Source organism: Trachurus trachurus (genome assembly GCF_905171665.1).
Source record: "Trachurus trachurus genome assembly, chromosome: 24".
Lineage (NCBI taxonomy): Eukaryota > Metazoa > Chordata > Actinopteri > Carangiformes > Carangidae > Trachurus > Trachurus trachurus.
In genome coordinates this window covers 10,454,654-10,472,469 of record NC_139910.1, presented here as the reverse complement: position 1 = coordinate 10,472,469, position 17,816 = coordinate 10,454,654, and the positions used below count along the sequence as shown (strand labels likewise).

General features: G+C 44.5%; 1 protein-coding gene across 1 annotated transcript in view; it reads left to right on the top strand.

The window, feature by feature from the left end:
• Positions 1-17,816, top strand: part of LOC311007934 (pleckstrin homology domain-containing family G member 1) — a 33,828-nt gene that overhangs the window by 12,847 nt on the left and 3,165 nt on the right. The window contains exons 3-16 of the mRNA XM_084001352.1: positions 3,376-3,476; positions 4,896-4,965; positions 10,103-10,149; positions 11,710-11,860; positions 12,565-12,696; positions 13,449-13,631; positions 13,740-13,835; positions 14,204-14,290; positions 14,733-14,766; positions 14,883-14,975; positions 15,067-15,128; positions 15,239-15,430; positions 15,539-15,658; positions 15,757-17,638. Of these exons, the coding sequence (XP_083857478.1) occupies positions 3,376-3,476; positions 4,896-4,965; positions 10,103-10,149; positions 11,710-11,860; positions 12,565-12,696; positions 13,449-13,631; positions 13,740-13,835; positions 14,204-14,290; positions 14,733-14,766; positions 14,883-14,975; positions 15,067-15,128; positions 15,239-15,430; positions 15,539-15,658; positions 15,757-17,638 (3,250 nt within the window). The remainder of the gene's footprint in view (positions 1-3,375; positions 3,477-4,895; positions 4,966-10,102; positions 10,150-11,709; positions 11,861-12,564; positions 12,697-13,448; positions 13,632-13,739; positions 13,836-14,203; positions 14,291-14,732; positions 14,767-14,882; positions 14,976-15,066; positions 15,129-15,238; positions 15,431-15,538; positions 15,659-15,756; positions 17,639-17,816) is intronic.

Sequence of the window (17,816 nt, the reverse complement as noted above, 5' to 3'; positions counted from 1 at the left end):
TCAGGCTCTGGCTGAGTGTGTTGAGTGACTGGGTCAGGCCGGGTCAGATCTGTGACCCGTGGCTAATAAAGCATCACCTTACACATTACCTACCATAGTCAACTAAATCTAAACACGACCTCTTGACGTGACCTCCCTGACATAACCGCCCACCTGCCTGTGAGCGCGTCTTATTCTCTTTTTTTTTGAAACTTTCTTTTTATTAAGTTTTCAATTCTTTTTTTCAACAATAAAGGACAAACAATGAAAACATAAAACAGAGAGAAAACAGAATCATATAGAGCAGACAGGTTGACAAGGTTGACATAGGGCATACATTAGAGCAAATGGGGTTATCATTCACACAGATAATCAGTTACACGTTAGAGAATATATGAAATCCACTTTTCCCAGTACTTGGTAAACTGTTCAGCTCGTAGTCTTATGATAAAGGTCAGTTTTTCCATGCACTGTATTTCGTTGACAATGGTGATCCAGTCATTCTTTGATGGCAAATTTGTCTGCAGCCATTTCCGTGTAATGGCCTTTTTGCTTGCAGCCAAAAGCACTTTGTAAAGATAGTTGTCCTGAGCCATAAGTCCAACTGGGAATTTACCCAGGTATAACGTGATGAAAGAAAAATCTACTTTTAAACCAAGGATTGACTGAATTTCTTCAGCAAGTTCTTGCCAATATGGTTGGATAAGTGGGCAAGCCCAGAATATATGAGTGCGTCTTATTCAAGTCTCATTGTGTAACTTAAATCCTCAAAAACTCAAATCCTGGCCTAAGGCTCTTAAAACTCCCAAACATTGAGGATGGCTGTTATTCACTTAACCCTCCACTCCTTGTTTCGGCTGACATCATTTCATCTCTGTCATTTTTATATCCCTCCTTTCTCCTAACCAAACACAGTTAAATGGACTGTTGCTCAGGCTCAGTGTGTATAATAATAATGATAATAATAGCTCAATACATAAAACATTAACACAGCAGAGAAACCGCAGCAGCAGACTGGAAGTAAAGCAAATAGACACATGGGATGTGTGTGTGCTGAGATGATCTGAGGGTGTGTGTGTGTGTGTGTGTGTGTGTGTGTGTGTGTGTGTGTGTGTGTGTGTGTGTGTGTGTGTGTGTGTGTGTGTGTGTGTGTGTGTGTGTGTGTGTGTGTGTGTGTGTGTGTGTGTGTGTGTGTGTGTGTGTGTGTGTGTGTGCATATTGAGGGCAGCCTGGTACTTTTCTCAGACGTGTAGATGCCTGTCCGGCCCAGTTACAGAGTGTCATCTGGTTTGAAAACTGTTCACCGTGCTGCCACCGGGACGCTTTAAATCCTGTATCTGGTGTTGTTGGGGTTGTGTTGAGATGAGCTGCGTGTGTTTGTGCATCAGTGTTTCACGTGTTCCTCATGTGTAATTGTGTTTTGGGTTGGCAACTTTTTTTTAGCTGCCTGCGGGCGGGAACAGATCCTATCGGTTGCTAACCCGTCTGTAAGTGAGTCAAAGGAGCAGGAGGCAGCAGACAGACAGGCACAGAGACTCTGGTGACTCATTCTGGTTTCAGATTTTTATTGATTCACAGCTATGATTACATGATGTGGAGTGTAAACAACATACATAACACATTATGACAAATTAATGGTGCCCGGAATGAATAAAAAAGCAACAAAAACAGAGCCTGCAGCAGCAAGAAGCAGCGGATGTAATGACAGTGTAGCGCTTAACTGCTTTCCTGCTCTCACAGAGAATCAGAAGTGCTGCAGAATATATATATATATATATAAACGTAATAATACCTGAACATAATCATCAGCTGTCTGCACACAGGGAGGTGAAGCCCTGCTCAGACCCTGGCATTAACACTCGTCTCAGGTGATCTGATCACAAGGGGTCAGCTATAAATACAGGTGTGAACGCTCCCAAGATGCTCTCAGGATGCGTTTGAGATCTGCCCACGTTTGAAGCTGCCCCCTTTATTTTAGCAGCACGAATGCAAATCTGTCCCGAAAAGGGCCGCCTCCTCCACTGACGTCCTCTCAGGACCAGAATAGCTGTCATCTTCACCTAGTAAGGAATTTGACTTGGTGCATTTGTGCGAAGAAAAGGAAAGAGGGATTGTTCGTACAAAAATACAATAGCACTGAATAAAGACAAAATAAAGGGAAGGGAAGTTCCTCAAAAAAGTCTGTGCCCAAGCCCAGGGCGGGGGGCCACAACTGAGTAAATCCCACCACAGTTTCATTATGAATCAGTTGAATTAATCCTGCCACAGTTTCACTATAGAGCTGTGCACAGTGCAGTGAAATTCATATACTGAGATCTGTATGTGGACACACTTTCTAACTCTGTGTGAACTGACGCATTAGAGGATTTAAGAAACATTAAGTCAGAGCTCTTCTGTCTCTCTCCACCTCTCACTTTCTATCTGCAGGGAAGAGTGAGAGCTGAGGCTGGTGTTTAATCACACCAAGTCCTAACAGCACTCCTCACTAATGGCAGCGATGGAGGCAGTGATAAGAGAGACTGCCAGTTAAATCTGCCTGACGAGACCGAAACCAGTTTTTCAACAAGGGCCCATGTTAAACCTTCTGTTTCCCAGCATCAGCCTGGCTTCGGTGGGACGTTATCCTCTAATCAGGATGTTTACACAAAACAGAGCAACAGGGATCAAACAGCGCATTAACACACTGCGAGTGGGCGGAGTTTATCTATGCTGTGGCAGGCCGAGACATTCAGTTTCTTTTTTTAAGTTTCACTTGAAATCAAATAAGAACTAGACTCATATTGACTAAGAGTGTTTCGATCTGTGTTCATAGTCTTACTGTTGACTAATGCAACCCAAACACAGAGAGGTGATGTGGAGGCTCTGACATATGATGAGTGAAATAACATTTTTGTGCAAACCCTCTGCTAATGAACATGTTATGCACAGGAAAAGTTAAAACAAATCTTAATTAATTGAAGATGATCAGGATGGGAGATTGTGGATTGAGCCGTAGGGTGCACGACTACATCAACCAAGTTTTTCCTGTGTCGACCTTTTACTCAGAGTGTGAACTTTAGTTTGATCCACTTAGAGATGCTGGACAGACATTAGAATTTTTTCTTTTTTCTTTAAGGATAGAAATAGCTCTCTAAAAGCCCTTAATCATCCTTCCAACACGTTATCGCTGTTATAAGCAAAACTATGTGTGGGCACTTGGAATATGAGTCTGTCTGGTCGAAGTGGTGCAAAGTGGAGTCAAGTGCCCAAGGGAGTAGTGAGTGTTAAAAGTGGCTGAGGTGAAGTCTGTGGGAGTCATCGTGAGGAGGCTGTAAATATGTAGTGTGTGTGTGTCAAGGCCGGTGCCGATCAAAATGCCAGGTATAATGTCTAACATGACTGGTTTCTCTCTCACAGGACTACCTGGAGTGTATCAGTAACCAGTCTCGACTGGCCCTGAGCTCCGAGGATAAAGGTTCCCTCTTCGGCAACATCCAGGACATCTACCACTTTAACAGGTACAAACACAGACACAGAGCAGCGTGATGCAGACTGAGCCTCTAATCTGACCAAAACTATAGGAACTCAGACTGAACATGGACGACTGTGAGACTGGATTTACTTCAGACTTAAGCCAAAGACAATGTCAGTGTTTTGATCCCGTAAAAAAATCCTGCAACAATAGAAACCAGGTAAAACAGAGACAGGCTGAGTTTGTGTAGTTTAAACTGTGAATATTTGTTTGGCTTCTTTATTCTAGTTCACACCCAACCACACTGCTGTTTGCATTCACACCAAAGACTCCATTCATTCATTCATTCCTTCAAAACGGGATATATTTCTTTTTTAAATCAAACACAAACTTCCTCCTTTCCTTCAACCAACTGGTTCTTCCAGGTCTTATTATTAGAAGCTCTTAAAGCCTCATATCCTGTTCTAAAAACACATGTGTGAGGGTCTGTTTCTCAGTTTTATACTTGCATAATATTGTTAAAAATATGCAGCGTCTCTTGTAAAGTGGATCCTCATCCAGCCAGTGTTCTGTTGTAGATTAAAGATGAAATAACTATGAGGTTTCCCCTGTAGGATATTTTCCATTTCGGAGGAGAGTTGACTTCAAACTTGACTTAGCCTTAGACAACTGTCCTGAGACTCAACTTGGACTTGGTCTAAAAACAGCTCGGACTTCACAAAAAAAACACCGACTCAAGACTTTTGTCTCTGTCAGACTCAAACAATGTCCAGCTGATAGTGAAACTGGGCTGAGGCACCTGTTGATTTCTGGGAAGAGGCGTTTTTTTTTCTTCTTTTTTTTGTGGCAGTCAGGTGTGTGGGTGTGTGTGAGTGTGTAGATTCAATTGCCGTCTGCATATTTTCCCCCCTCCGGCACCGCTCTAAAATGTGTGTTTTTTTTTTTGCTGCATCCAGACGAGATGGCTAGTCGAGCATCAGCCCTGGTGGTCTGGACACACAAACATAACACGCTCCCAGCTATTCATTTCTCAGCTGCCACACACACACACACACACACAAACTGGCCAGTAAAAGGAAGCGTAAAAGCAGTTTAAAGCGGTCACAATGACCTCATGCTTCAACCATGAAACAATAACTTCAGCAGTGACCATTTTTCCCCAACTGTGTGTATACTCGCATACACACCTACAAACGGGAGCAGCCTGTTTGAATTCATGGAAGTTTCTCATTTGTTCAGCGCCGAGTGCCCCAAGACCTAATTTCTGTCGCCGAGGTGACTCTTACTCCTGAAATCCACAGCGATTGTTGTGAACAATGAATGGTGGGAGAGCGGTTTATGTTCATGTGTCAAGGGAGGAAGAGAAAACAACATTCACTGTGGTTCAAAGTTGAAGAAATTCATGGCTGCACATTTTCACATCTGATGCTGATGATTTCTCTCTGATATGATGTGTTTCGTTCAGGGACCTTCTTCACGATCTTGAGAAGTGTAACGCAGACCCCGTGGCCATCGCAGAGTGCTTCGTATCCAAGGTAATAAAAACAGCCTCCTCCACCCCTCCATCTCTCTGTTCTCTAGTGACGGAAAGTACATTTGCTCCAGTAGACTTTACAGGTACTTATTTCTGCTTGATTTCTTTCAAAGGGAAACAATGTGCTTTTTTACAATATAAAGAACTGTTAAAGCCTCGTAAAAGAACTAGAGTCTGGTTATGACTCAGATGTCTGAGTTGTTAAAGGACGATTCCCCTCACATGGTTTCACGGTTTTAATTCCAACAAAGGAAAATAATATGTAATATGTTACAAAAATAAAAAAACAAGCTTTTACCATAATTTATTTCACATTTTTGTTTATTTGGATCTCAATCAGTCACTACCAGGGTCACAACTACTAGGCAAAATGGTGTCAATTGAAAATTAAAGGGGAAAAAAAGAACATAATGACAAACACCAATCAACAACATGACCTTTTTATACTTAAAATGTCTTATAAATTGTTGCATTACTATAAAAACTATAACGATCTAGACAAGAACCTAGGCATTTTGAACATTGCACCCCCTGATGCCAAACCTCTAGTATTTTTTTAAGAGATTCTGAGACTACACCGTCTGTCTCTCTGTCCACATGCAAACTCCTTCCCTCGCTTGTTGAAACCTGTCCAAACAGCTGTTTCAGAGACAAACACACACACACACACACACACACACACACACACACACACACACACACACACACACACACACACTGCAGATTTAACAACATGTAACAGATGCAAGGAGGACAGTAAATGAGAAACAGGCAATGTGCGATGATAAGAGATAAGCTCCCCAAAATCCGATGCAGGCTGTGTGTGTGCACTCTGTTTGGTTCCTTGAGGCTGCAGCATTATGTTAGTGGTTGGAATGTCAGAGTTAAAGTGCAAGAGGAGGGCAGAGAGGAAGGACAACGCCAGAGGAATTTTAAGGACCGTCCAAATATGTAATCACCTTTTTTTTACTGCAGGGGGGGGGGGGGATAATAGCAGTACTTCATCAAGGAAAACTGGACTCAGCAACTCTGAGTATCACCGGCCCCTCTGTCTCTCTCTGTGTGTGTTTTAGCTCTTCCCTCTCCTCGCCTGCCCCATGCCCCATAAAATCATTGTATGATTATGTCCCATGATAATGCACTGCATTCCGGCACTTCCTCTTAAACACTTTACATTCCCTCCCTACCCCACTGCAATTACACCCAATACCGCAGAGCAACCGTCTGACCATGTATAAAGAAAATAAGTCGCAGTCAGCGTCGCAGACTCGCTAAATACAGCAGCTGTTGTTGTGACAGACAAGTTTTATAGCAGCCCGCAGCACCACTCTGCATAATTAACCAAGATCCATAAACAAACCACGGTGCTGACTGATTACTGTTAGAGTTAGCAAAAAAAAAAAAAAAAATTATCAGGAAATGCCAGGCATGGGAGAAAGAAGCTGTTTGGTGTTATTGTGGTGACAGACAATGCCATGGACTTGTCACTTGACCTTGATTGGTGATGACTATGATTTTTATTTTTTATTTTTTTTATAGATGAGTGGCAACAAACTCGTTGTTCCAGGTCTTGTCCCACACAGACACACACACACACACCTGTGCAGTGCTTCACAGTATTGTGTGTCACACATGTACAAAATAGTCTAAATATGGCAAGAAAGTTCTCTGAAGAGTGCTTCATGTTCCTTATATAATCATATTTGTGTCCAAAGTAATTGAGATTTTTCAGATACACAACATTAGCTTTTCATTCCACCAGGTTTTTCGCATGTCTGCACTTCATGTACAGTATCCAAGTGGTTAAATATAGTCGTACAAGTGCTAGTTCAGCAAACAGACCACTGTCACCACTGTCCACTATGTCCCCCTTTACATTGAGACATCGCAATAAGAGCTTTGTGCGTAGGTGTGTGTGTGTGTGTGTGTGTGTCTGTGTGTGTGTTGGTGTTTGGGTGGCTTCATGATTTCACATGCAGACTTCTGGTGAAAGGTTTGCTACCAGAATAGTAATCAGTGTTCTTTGTACTGTTGTTGTTGCTAAGATGCAGAAAACCACAAAACCTCTCTTTCACTACCTACACACACACACACACACACACACACACACACACACACACACACACATAGATCGCTAACACTTTTCTAGTCATCACAGCCAAGAGTCACCACCTTGCACAGTGTTTGAGAAAGAGACGTATCTAGTTGTAAATCTCTGGCTCCCTCTCAGATAATTGGCTATCTATCCTCATGTTCCTCTCTGTTGGGACTAAATCCTCTCCGTGCTATGTGTTGAGTAAGCGTTTACAGGGTTTTATGGGTTGCTACATGCTGACTGAGAGAGCACAATGGCTCCCAGGGATCTATCAGGTTCAGTGCCTACCTGATGACTCACTGTGACCAGTCCGCTCCAGATAAATGAGAACAACAACAAAACCTGCTGCTTTATGACTATGAGTGGCCGCTGATGCAATTCAGCCTTTTTCTTTGGTTTCACTATGTAGCGATTAGTGGCTACAGCCCCAGAAAAAAGTTAAAATCTTTCCTTATAATTTGTATCTCGATCCTCTAGAGATGGATATTTTTCATTTTGATTATGTATAGGAGCCAGCACACAATTTAAAACTCAACAAAACATGCAGTATTTGGATATGATGATTATATGATTTAACATAGCGTGTATATATTTCTAAAAAAGGGATGTATATTATAGATAGGAGTTATTTCAGGGTCCACTGGTTTTACTGGTCAAGTTCAAAGAGAGGGGTGCATGTCAGTGTGTGCACACATGCATGCGCTGCACAAATTTGTGTTCCAGTTAGGCATTTGTGTATTTTGTGGTCTCGTGCTCATAGTTCAGAGGGATATTAAAGAGTGTGTATTAGGAGTGTGTGTTGGTGTGTGTCATCAGAAATCGATGGTGGCACATCTGGTTGTGTTTAGGCCTGGTCTGCGGCGGCAGACTGCTGGAGACGAGAAGGAGAGCTCTGCTCTTCAATTTAGGACGTTTCCCACGGAGCAGCACCTCAGGCAAACAGATCAGGAGAGCAGCTTGTCTGTGTGTGTCTCTGTGTGTCTGTGTGTGTGTGTGTGTGTGTGTGAGTGTGGATGTGTGTGTCTTCTATATTTTGGTGGGATGCACTGTGTTTGTAGTGGTAGGTTGAATTGTTTGCAGCTTGAAACGTGATGTATATTTACCTAAGCCGGCAAGAAATCCAACATTCTCACACATCCAGTCTATACAAACCGTAGGTCTACTACGAATCACGTGTTGGAAAACGTGTGTGAGCGTCCTCGTCACTCTGTACGTGTGTGAGTGGACATTATGAACCAGGACAGACTGTCATCTGCCCTGTGTGTTTATGATGTCGCTTCCTGATTGCTGTCCGCATCCTGTGACCCCCAAGTGTTTATGGACACAAATAGAGTTCAATTAAACGTTCACATTATGCAATAGCAAGGGGTTCATCTCAAGGCCTCCAGGACAGCGAGATGTGAGAGGGGGGGTGAGGAAAGCTTGCAAGAAAGAGGAGATTATGAAGATTATAAAAGGGAAGGGAACAAAGATCAATGAAAAGATGATGCACAAAATATGTTGCAGAAACAGAAATCCAGAGAAAAGGTGGATGATATAGAGATAAATGGAGAGAGACCTTCATTCCAGCTTTGATAAGTCATGCTGTGTCTGATGTCTTTGATGTGCAGAGAGGCATGCAAGGTGGGAAAAGTCTCAATTAAATGGGCGGCAATACAGAATGAGGGTATATTTAATCCAAGCGCTCAGGGCTGTTGGGATCAACAGAGACTTAAAGGCCAGGATGGCAGGCTAATCATAAGCTACAACGTTGACTCTCAATTAGGTGGTAGCAGTGAACAGAGGAGAGAGGATGCCTTGTCTGTGGGCTCACAGTGTGCAGAGCAGTAAACATGAAATAAACGGCCAGTCATCAAAACCGTACAAACCACAGATACAGTACAACCAGTGATAAACAAGCAAAAGGGGCAATAAATTTTGACCTTTAAAAGACGATACCAGTGGTTTGTCTTAGCCCATTTACTACAAAGAACATGTACTTAATATTACAGTCATTAAAAAAATATCGTAATGGGTTCAAATCATTTCCTTATGATTTAAATTTATCAGCAGATTGAACTCTGCTTAGGTCATATCATCTATCTCTGTGAAAATCTTTTTTAAAGTTTTGTCCAACAGCCAGAAATAGCATAGCAGACTTAGAAATCAATTTGTGATTAAACTGCATTACAAGATAACAACTGTGTAACTGATGAAACCTCATGGTCACTGTGACTGGTGAGAGTCGACCACATCAAACTGAAATGACTGGGAACCAATGTCTGGCTGAAATTGGAGGGCAAAAAAACATCCAACAGTCTGTAATTTTTGTAGCATGCATTTGAAAAATATCAGCAAGTCAGCCCGCATGAGTTGTAGTCAAAGAGCTAAAACTTGTAAACACACGAGAATGAGCCTTTAATTAGCCTTGGTATAATTACACTGAATTAAACCTACTAAAAATCTAAGCAAAATCAGGGAGATGCATCCTTGTACTTTTTCCCCAATTCACTTCAATGTCACAAACATTTCATGTATAGATATATATAGGTTGGATGTGAGTATGTTCCCGACCTTTTAGTCCACACTGAAATATTTATCAGCTGGACTCTTGCTGTCAAACTGTCTATGCTTTAGCATTTTTATTTGTCCTACAGGTTACTGTGTTTTAGGAAATAAGCCTTAGCTGTAGGCCTACTTTGTTTTTGAAGCTTCATAGCATGTTAGCATGCTAAAACTCTAAACCTAGATGGTAAAAACAATAAACCATATATATCTTCATAAAAAAACATTAGCATGCTAAAACGCCAAGCTCTGATGGAGATCCTGCTAAATTAAACATGTCAGCATCGTGAACTTGTTAGCATTGAGCTCAATCCATCTTTTTGTCCAGTACAGCCATCAGACTGACTGTATGTAACAATATCCACCACTACACACCTGTATGTAGTTAGCATCTTAATTAACGAGTATATTTTTCTGTTGTATTGTTTTCTATTATTGACTGTGTCCTTTCCTGTCACTCTAAGACATGAACTAATTTCTCCTTGTTGTGTTTTTGCAGAGTGAAGAATTCCACATTTATACCCAGTACTGCACCAACTACCCACGGTAAGACAACAGCAAAGTGTGTGTGTGTGTTTATGCTTATTCAGCACAACCGTTTACTGTACAAAACCCGTCTTCTCATTGTCGTTGCTATCCCACCCTGATCTCACCTCTGCATGCTGTCTTCCCAGCGTCTCACATAGCTCCATTGTGCACGTCGCTCAATGCATTACCCCCCCCCCCCCCCTCCCTGACAGGTTGACACGCTCTATAACAGCCACCTCAGCAGGAGTCAATGTGTCTACTGGCAGTTGAGCCTCAGGGTCCTCGCTCACTCCTTCCCTCCTTTCTTCTTTTTTCTTTCGCAAGCTATTGACAGAGTTACAACTCGCACACTGACAGATGGGGTATTAGAGATGTCACCTTATCATATCTAACGCTGGCTAATGTTTTATTCTGCTTTGTGCGAGTGTGGTCCTATGGGACACCTGTTGGGAGGGAATAACGTGGAGGTGTTTTTTTTGTGTGTCAATGTGTCTATTGTGTGTGTGAGATTAAATGGGTTGAAACGTGAGGCTATTCTTCATGCCAAGATATACTGCACCGGCTAAACACACCTTCTCCTCTGGCTGCCATTTTTCTCCCACAGTGTGTGTGATAAGAAAGGCACGTGGGGAAGAAACTACTATTTACAAGCTAATGATGACTAACTCAATGCTGATTGTGTGTGTGTGTATGTGTGTGTGTGTGTGTGTAAAGGGGTTATTGTCAGCTGTTTGAGATTGACCATCTCCCACATCACACCACAGCTGGTGACCCCAACCAAGGTCACACACGACAGACACGCACACACAAGGGAGATGCTCACACACACACATACACACACAGAGGCTGCAGATGTATCATGGTCATGCTGAGCTCTAAGGTCAGGTTTCCTCCAGAACAATGTGAGGCCTGTGTGGAGCTGCACTGGAATTTAGACACGCAGACATGCACATGCATGCGCGCACACACACAAAGACACAGAAGAAAGAGACAAGTTTTGGGGCAACTCACAACTGTCTTTCTCAGTCTTTTTCCGCTCTGCATGCGCACACTCACACACACAGCCTCCGTTTGTTAGTGAAAAAGGCTCTTTCTTCTTCCTCATTAGGTCAAAACCAGCTCCACTGACTTGTTAATTTAGGTTGCAAAGTGCTGCTTATTAAAATATAAACCAAATATGAATTGATGCTGCCTAAGAAAACAAAGAAATGAATTACAAGCAAACTGTAGAATTGCATATTTTTTTTACACAGTTGAGGGTTTTGTCTGGTGTAATACACAACACAAGTCAATACACAAACACTGAACAGCATTTGGCTGCTTTTAATTATTTTCAAACATATGTGCACAGGGAGGTGCAGGACCTAATGCATGGATGTATACTGTAGCTTTAGTTACATATTCCTAATAAACTGTCAGAAGACTGTTTGATCTCCCCCATGTTTCCAACCTGGTTGTTAGTCTTTTTTTAGCACTGTCTGTCAGGACATATCAATAAAAGTCTCATTTCTCGTCACTGTCAAATTAGCTTTTACTACGCATCCCTGACGTCTCACTCGCTGCGTTGTGTCTCCACAGGTCGGTGGCTGTGCTAACAGAGTGCATGAGGAACAAGGCGTTGGCCAAGTTTTTCCGTGAGCGCCAGGAATCTCTGAGACACTCCTTGCCCCTGGGCTCCTACCTGCTCAAGCCAGTGCAGAGGATCCTCAAGTACCACCTACTGCTACATGTACGTCTGTCTGACTGCTGTCTGTCTCCATCTCACTGACAAGTTACACACACTCAGACACACACGATTACTCCGCACCTGCAGAAATACATGCACAGGCACCCACTTGTAAGTGCACAGACAGACAGGACACACTAATGTTTTTATCTATGGCAGTTCAAATGGATGTGCACAGTTCAATCCACCTCTTTCCGAATGTCAAAAACGTAAGCCGGTTTTGCTCTTGGAATTGTATGTTTACGTTTCCATGGTTTCAGTAGTCGCAGTGAAATCTTTTCACTGAAATGCATTTTCTTCACTGAAAATCTCTTTTAACAATGGATGTCATACAAATGGACGCCCAATGGTAAAAGCCAGCATTAATAGATCCATGTGTTTACTGCAACTACTGTAACCATGGAAACGTAAACATACAATTCCACCGGAAGAGCAAAGCCGGCTTACGTTTTTGACGTTCGGAAACTTGTGGATAAGAGCAGGTTTGGCTCAGCTTCCAGCTCAGCTCCAGTGGAGAGGCCAAATGTTTCAACATATGGTGCTCAGTGCGTATGATCCTGCTTGCGTTAGGGTGCATGCAGGACGATTGTTTATATGTACAGAAAAACACACATGTGTGTATGTCAGGGTTCACCCACAAACATGTTTGTGACGTGTGTGAGCGTATGTGCAAGCGGTAACTCCCAGTGTGTGTGTTGCCCGTGCAGGAAATAGCCAACCACATGGAGAAGGACACAGAGACCTACGAGGTGGTGCAGGAAGCCATAGACACCATGCAGAGAGTGGCCTGGCACATCAACGACATGAAGCGGAAACACGAGCACGCTGTTAGATTGCAGGTACGACGGTCCCCGCATCCCCAATGTTTCCCCCCATGTTTCTCTGCAGTTTCGAGCCTTTTGAAGAGCCCGTTCTTTTATTGTTGTGTAGAACAGTTGTGAACTGTAGGTTTGAATCAGCAAAGGCTGTGATCCGCCCCACGTCTTACGCAAGTCCCCGCGTTTTTCCACTGGGCTAATGATGGCCTTGCATAAGGAGGACACATAAAAGGGGAGCTTGTTTCTTTTATCAGCTGGGAGCCAGGATGGTCAGATGAATGCAGGAATGTGTGTGGAAGCGTTTACTCTCAGTGTCTGGAGAGAGGATTGGCTTCATGAGAAATTTTCAGCTTTTGTTGTTTTTCTTTTTCCCTCTTTGTCTGTTTTTTCTTAGTTTCCTCAATATTTTTCTTTTCATTGTCTTAACTCTGTTTCTCCAATAGCACAACAGACAATAGCCTCCTTCACACATTTTATTGCATATATCTGATCATGTTTTTAAGCTTTGATCTTTCATATTGTACTTTGGACCATGTACTAGTGTTAAAACAGGTTTTACAAGTTAACTCCACCACCACCACCACTGATCATTTCAAAACTGCACCAAAACACTTGAACCAGCTTTTTATGTCCTGTGGGTCATAGGTTTATTTTTACAGAGCAAGATGTTTGCAAAATCTTTTTTTTATCACTATTGCGCAATTGGTTTTCCTGTTCATGTTCAAATAAACACAATTATTTAACTCCTCTCACTATTTCTGTGCTCGCTGCAGGAAATCCAGAGCCAGCTGACCAACTGGAAAGGCCCAGATCTGATTGGCTATGGAGAGCTGGTTCTTGAAGGAACATTTCGTCTGCAGCGAGCCAAGAACGAAAGAACTCTCTTCCTGTTTGACAAGCTTCTCCTCATTACAAAGAAACGAGAAGAAACCTACACGTACAAGGCTCACATCCTGGTCAGTCATCCTGCTCGAGCCACTACCCCGTCCCCAGACAGACGCCATACTACATACATACAAATGTTCCTGCTATTTTTAACATAACCTCTTACCTGTGTGTTACAGTGCTGTAACCTGATGCTGGTGGAGGTCATTCCTAAGGAACCACTGAGTTTCAGCGTGTTTCACTACAAGAATCCCAAACTGCAGCACACAGTCCAGGTACAGCAACAGTGCATAAGACGGCACTTGTCATAACAAAAAGTGAAACACTTTGTGAATGTAATTACATGTTTTAAACCGTAGCCACCAGCAGCATTGTGCAAGAGTGCCGTCAGAAAGTGTGACATTTATATTTGCAGGTGTCTGATTGTTTTGTAGAACATCCAGGCTCAGCTCACTGAGTTGCTCAGACATGTTGAGTGTTAAGTGCCTAGTAGCGACCAATTGTTGTTACCTAACCGCTGTGGACAAGCCCTGAGAAAGATAATGTGTCTGACGTATGTTCAACTCTTTTTCAAGGGCTTATCCCAGCCCTCTCAGCTACCTTTTTCTGATATCATCTCTGTGATGTTTCTCCCCCCCCCCAGGCCAAATCGCAACAAGACAAGCGCATGTGGATCTTACACCTCAAGAGACTGATACTTGAAAACCATCCTGCCAAAATCCCTGCCAAGGTAGGAGCACCTCGTCCCCTTATCGCCCCCTCTTTGTTTCTCTGGTGACATAGACACAGACTATGAGAGAGATGTTTTGAAGCTACCACTCCCTCTCACCTCCTTCCACATCTTCACCAACACTTGTTCCCTCTCCTCACTTTCCTTTCGTGTGCTCTGATTTCTGTCACTCGTGTATTTTCATTCAAACACAATCACTTTTCTGTCTCGTCTTTTGCCTTTGGGCATGTGCAAGTGGAAAACTGGCGATTTCTCTCCAGTGGGGAAGGTCACTGAGAAAGTTCAGTGTTATATCATAAAGAGGCTACTTGTTAAGTGTAAAACTTGAGCCACTATGTTGGGTCTGTGGTCTGTGGGTTTCTGTCGCCACCTAGTGTCAAATCTAATGTTCATCCCTGACCTCACCTGTTGAACTCACCCTGGTTTTATTCTACAATTCTAGGCCAAGCAAGCCATTTTGGAAATGGATGCAATGCGTAAGTGACAATTTATAAGACATGAATTTAATTCCATCCTATATTTTAAGGTTTCATTATACATATTTTATTCATTATGTTATGGGTGTGTGACATCTTCTCCATCCTTTCTCCAGATCATCCCGGGTTTCATTATAGCCCTGATGGTGACAAGAAGGATTCCCCTCAAACCAAGGAGGGCCCAACTCCTCGAAGAGGACGCAGGAAAGGTGAGAAACGTTTATGTCTTTATTCATTTTTCATAAATTACGCACTTGCCATGGAAACATCCAATATAAATTTGTGTGTTTGTCCCCGCAGAACCTCTTTCCAAATTACTGAAGAATGCAAAACAGAATGCTGCCAATACAGACGGTGAAAAGGTGAGACATAATCAGAAAAAATGAACATTTTAAACCAAAGGAGCATGAGTACACACACTGACATTCACACAGGTTATCTAACAGATTTTTTTTTTAACTATCCTCTGCAGCGAACAAGTCTGGGTGCAACCCTGCTCTCTCCAGTGTCCCAGCTGGCCCTGGGCACTATCGGTCGCAGCCGCAGCCTCATCAACCAATCACAAGAGTCCCTGGACCCTGGCGATCACTATGACCACAGTGACAGAGAGGAAGGAGAGGACCATCATCAGCAGGACGCTGACGACGAGGATGACAGCGGGCTGGTGAGTTTAAAGCTGCTCGATGAGGGACACAGATCATTACAGATGCATGTCGTACTGTTGCACCTCCAACCTCAGTCCTTCAAACATGTTGATGCTGTTTCCCTTCAGGGAGGAGGAAAAAGGCTGCGAGTCCCTGGTAAAAGCAGCAGGAAGAGACTGAACCCTCAGGCATCTGTTGACAGTATAGAACAGTGGAAAACCTTCAACATGAGCCCTTCAGACCTACAGGTATGAATCACAAACACACCATGGTGATTTCATCTACTTCTATCTTGATGGTTTTGGACTCATGTGAAACAACTCGTTTTCTTCTGTCCTCCATTCAGAAAGCGAGAGAATCCCTGGTGAGGGAAAGTAGTCACCACCCGCCGCTCCTCAGGACGCCTAACGTGACAGAGGAGCCTCCAGACTCTCCTATTCCTTCTGTCATAGTCACAGAAACCGACCATTCAGTCAGGAACATCTGGGCAGACCACCGGGCTCGCAGGGCCATGTTCCCCACGCGCCAGAGAACCATGCAGCCGGAGGACGAGGACGAGGACATCTACCAGATGTTTGTTCCCACGGAGCCCGGCGGACCGGAGCCAGAGGTGCCCTCGGAGAGGTCAGACGCCCCGCCCTCGCCGAGGACAGCTCGCCCCTGCAGCTGGCACGTCGAACAAGTGCCCGCAGTGCAAGTTGACCCCCCACCCAACGGGAGCAAAGTCCTGCGGCGGGCGAGCAGCGCGGGGGAGAAGGCCACAGAAGCTCTGCAGAGCCCTGACGACGACCAGAGCGGCCACAGCAACCTGGAAGTGATCCACACCGAATCGTCCAGCAACGACATATCTGGGTCATCCTCAGCCGAGCAGCTGACGATAGACGATATTGAAAATGTGTATGACAACATCAGCTATGAGGACCTGAAGAGCATGGGCCTCATCAGGAGAGACGTGGAGGAAAGCCAGTCACGGAAAGAGACGTCCGCGGCTGCAAAGGGTTCCCTGGGCCCTGCGGCAAGGGTACTAAAAGAGGTTTCAGGGGTCACAGAGCCGCTGATCGAACCAGACAGTTCCTCTGAGAGCAACCGGTCCTCCACTCAGGAGGGGAAGCAGTTTGGGACGTGCGAGCTCAAAATAGTGGAGGAGAACATCTATGACACCATCTGTTTCAGGGAACCACCCTCAACAGAAGTTAAAGGCATGAATGAAGGCAATAAACTCAAACAAGAGAGGGACAGTCTGCTGACCTCTGAGCAAGACCTGACTGGAAGTCTGGGAGGGTTCGTATCTGAGGAGAGCCTCCACTTTGGAGACGACGAAGGACCAGACACCTCCCATCCCGTCCCATGTTCCTCTGAGCCCGATTACTCGTCCTCGTCGGCCTCTGAGACGTTCTCCCAGCGCTCGCAGAAAGGGGACAAGATGTCAGAGCAGGTCGACGAGATCTGGAACGACTTGGAGAACTACATCAAGAACAATGAAAAGAAAGCCGATCGCCTCCCTGCCGCCTTCCCCGTCAGTGCCAGCGAGTCCCCTAAAAAGGCCTCGTCCATCAAAAGCAGCCCCAAAAAGACCCCCTCTGTCACCAGTCACCAAGCAACCAGCCCGACAGCCAAGAGCCCCCCGGCACATCAGCCTAAACCCCCGCCCATCACATCCACACCATCATTCACCATCCCAGTCATCAACTTCCCTGATCTTCAAAGTGAAAGCATCACTGAAGAAGAACCCCACAGCCCTGCTCCCACTCCACACCCACACCCACACCCACACCCGATCCCCGCAACCCCAGAGCCCCCCGCAGGTACCGTGAAGAGCATCCGCAACAGACTGGCTCGCCTCAGCAGCGGCAGCTTCCGCCTGGAGGACGACGACCTGGTGGAGCTTCCCCAACGAACCATCACCCCCCCTCAGAAAGATCCCCCCGTCCCCGTCAAGGACATTCACAGTTTGTTTCCGGGGGAGCTGGCGGGTCTGGACTCCCCGCTGGCCGCCTCCTCTCTCCTGCTGGGTGAGTCTGTGGACCCCCTGGAGCTGATGGATAAATCAAAGAGCAGGGTGTTCCTGATGGCGCGGCAGTACAGCCAGAAGATCAAGAAGGCCAACCAGCTGCTGCGCATGAGGAGCATGGACCCCGGAGACTCTTGTACTAGGGCCAGAGCTGAGAAGAAGCAGAAGGACCTGGCAGCCATCTTGGAGGAGAAGAAACAGGGAGGCGCAGCCATAGGTAACTCAAAAACTTATATAGTATATAATATAGTTTGAAGCTCATTGCCCTATTTGTCTCTAGGCAATTGAATCAAGTCGACTTAGTTTTTGTCTCTGAAGACGTTTCGCCCCTTATCTAAGCGGCCAACTGATGAAACCACTTGGATAAGGGGTGAAACGTCTTCAGAGACAAAAAC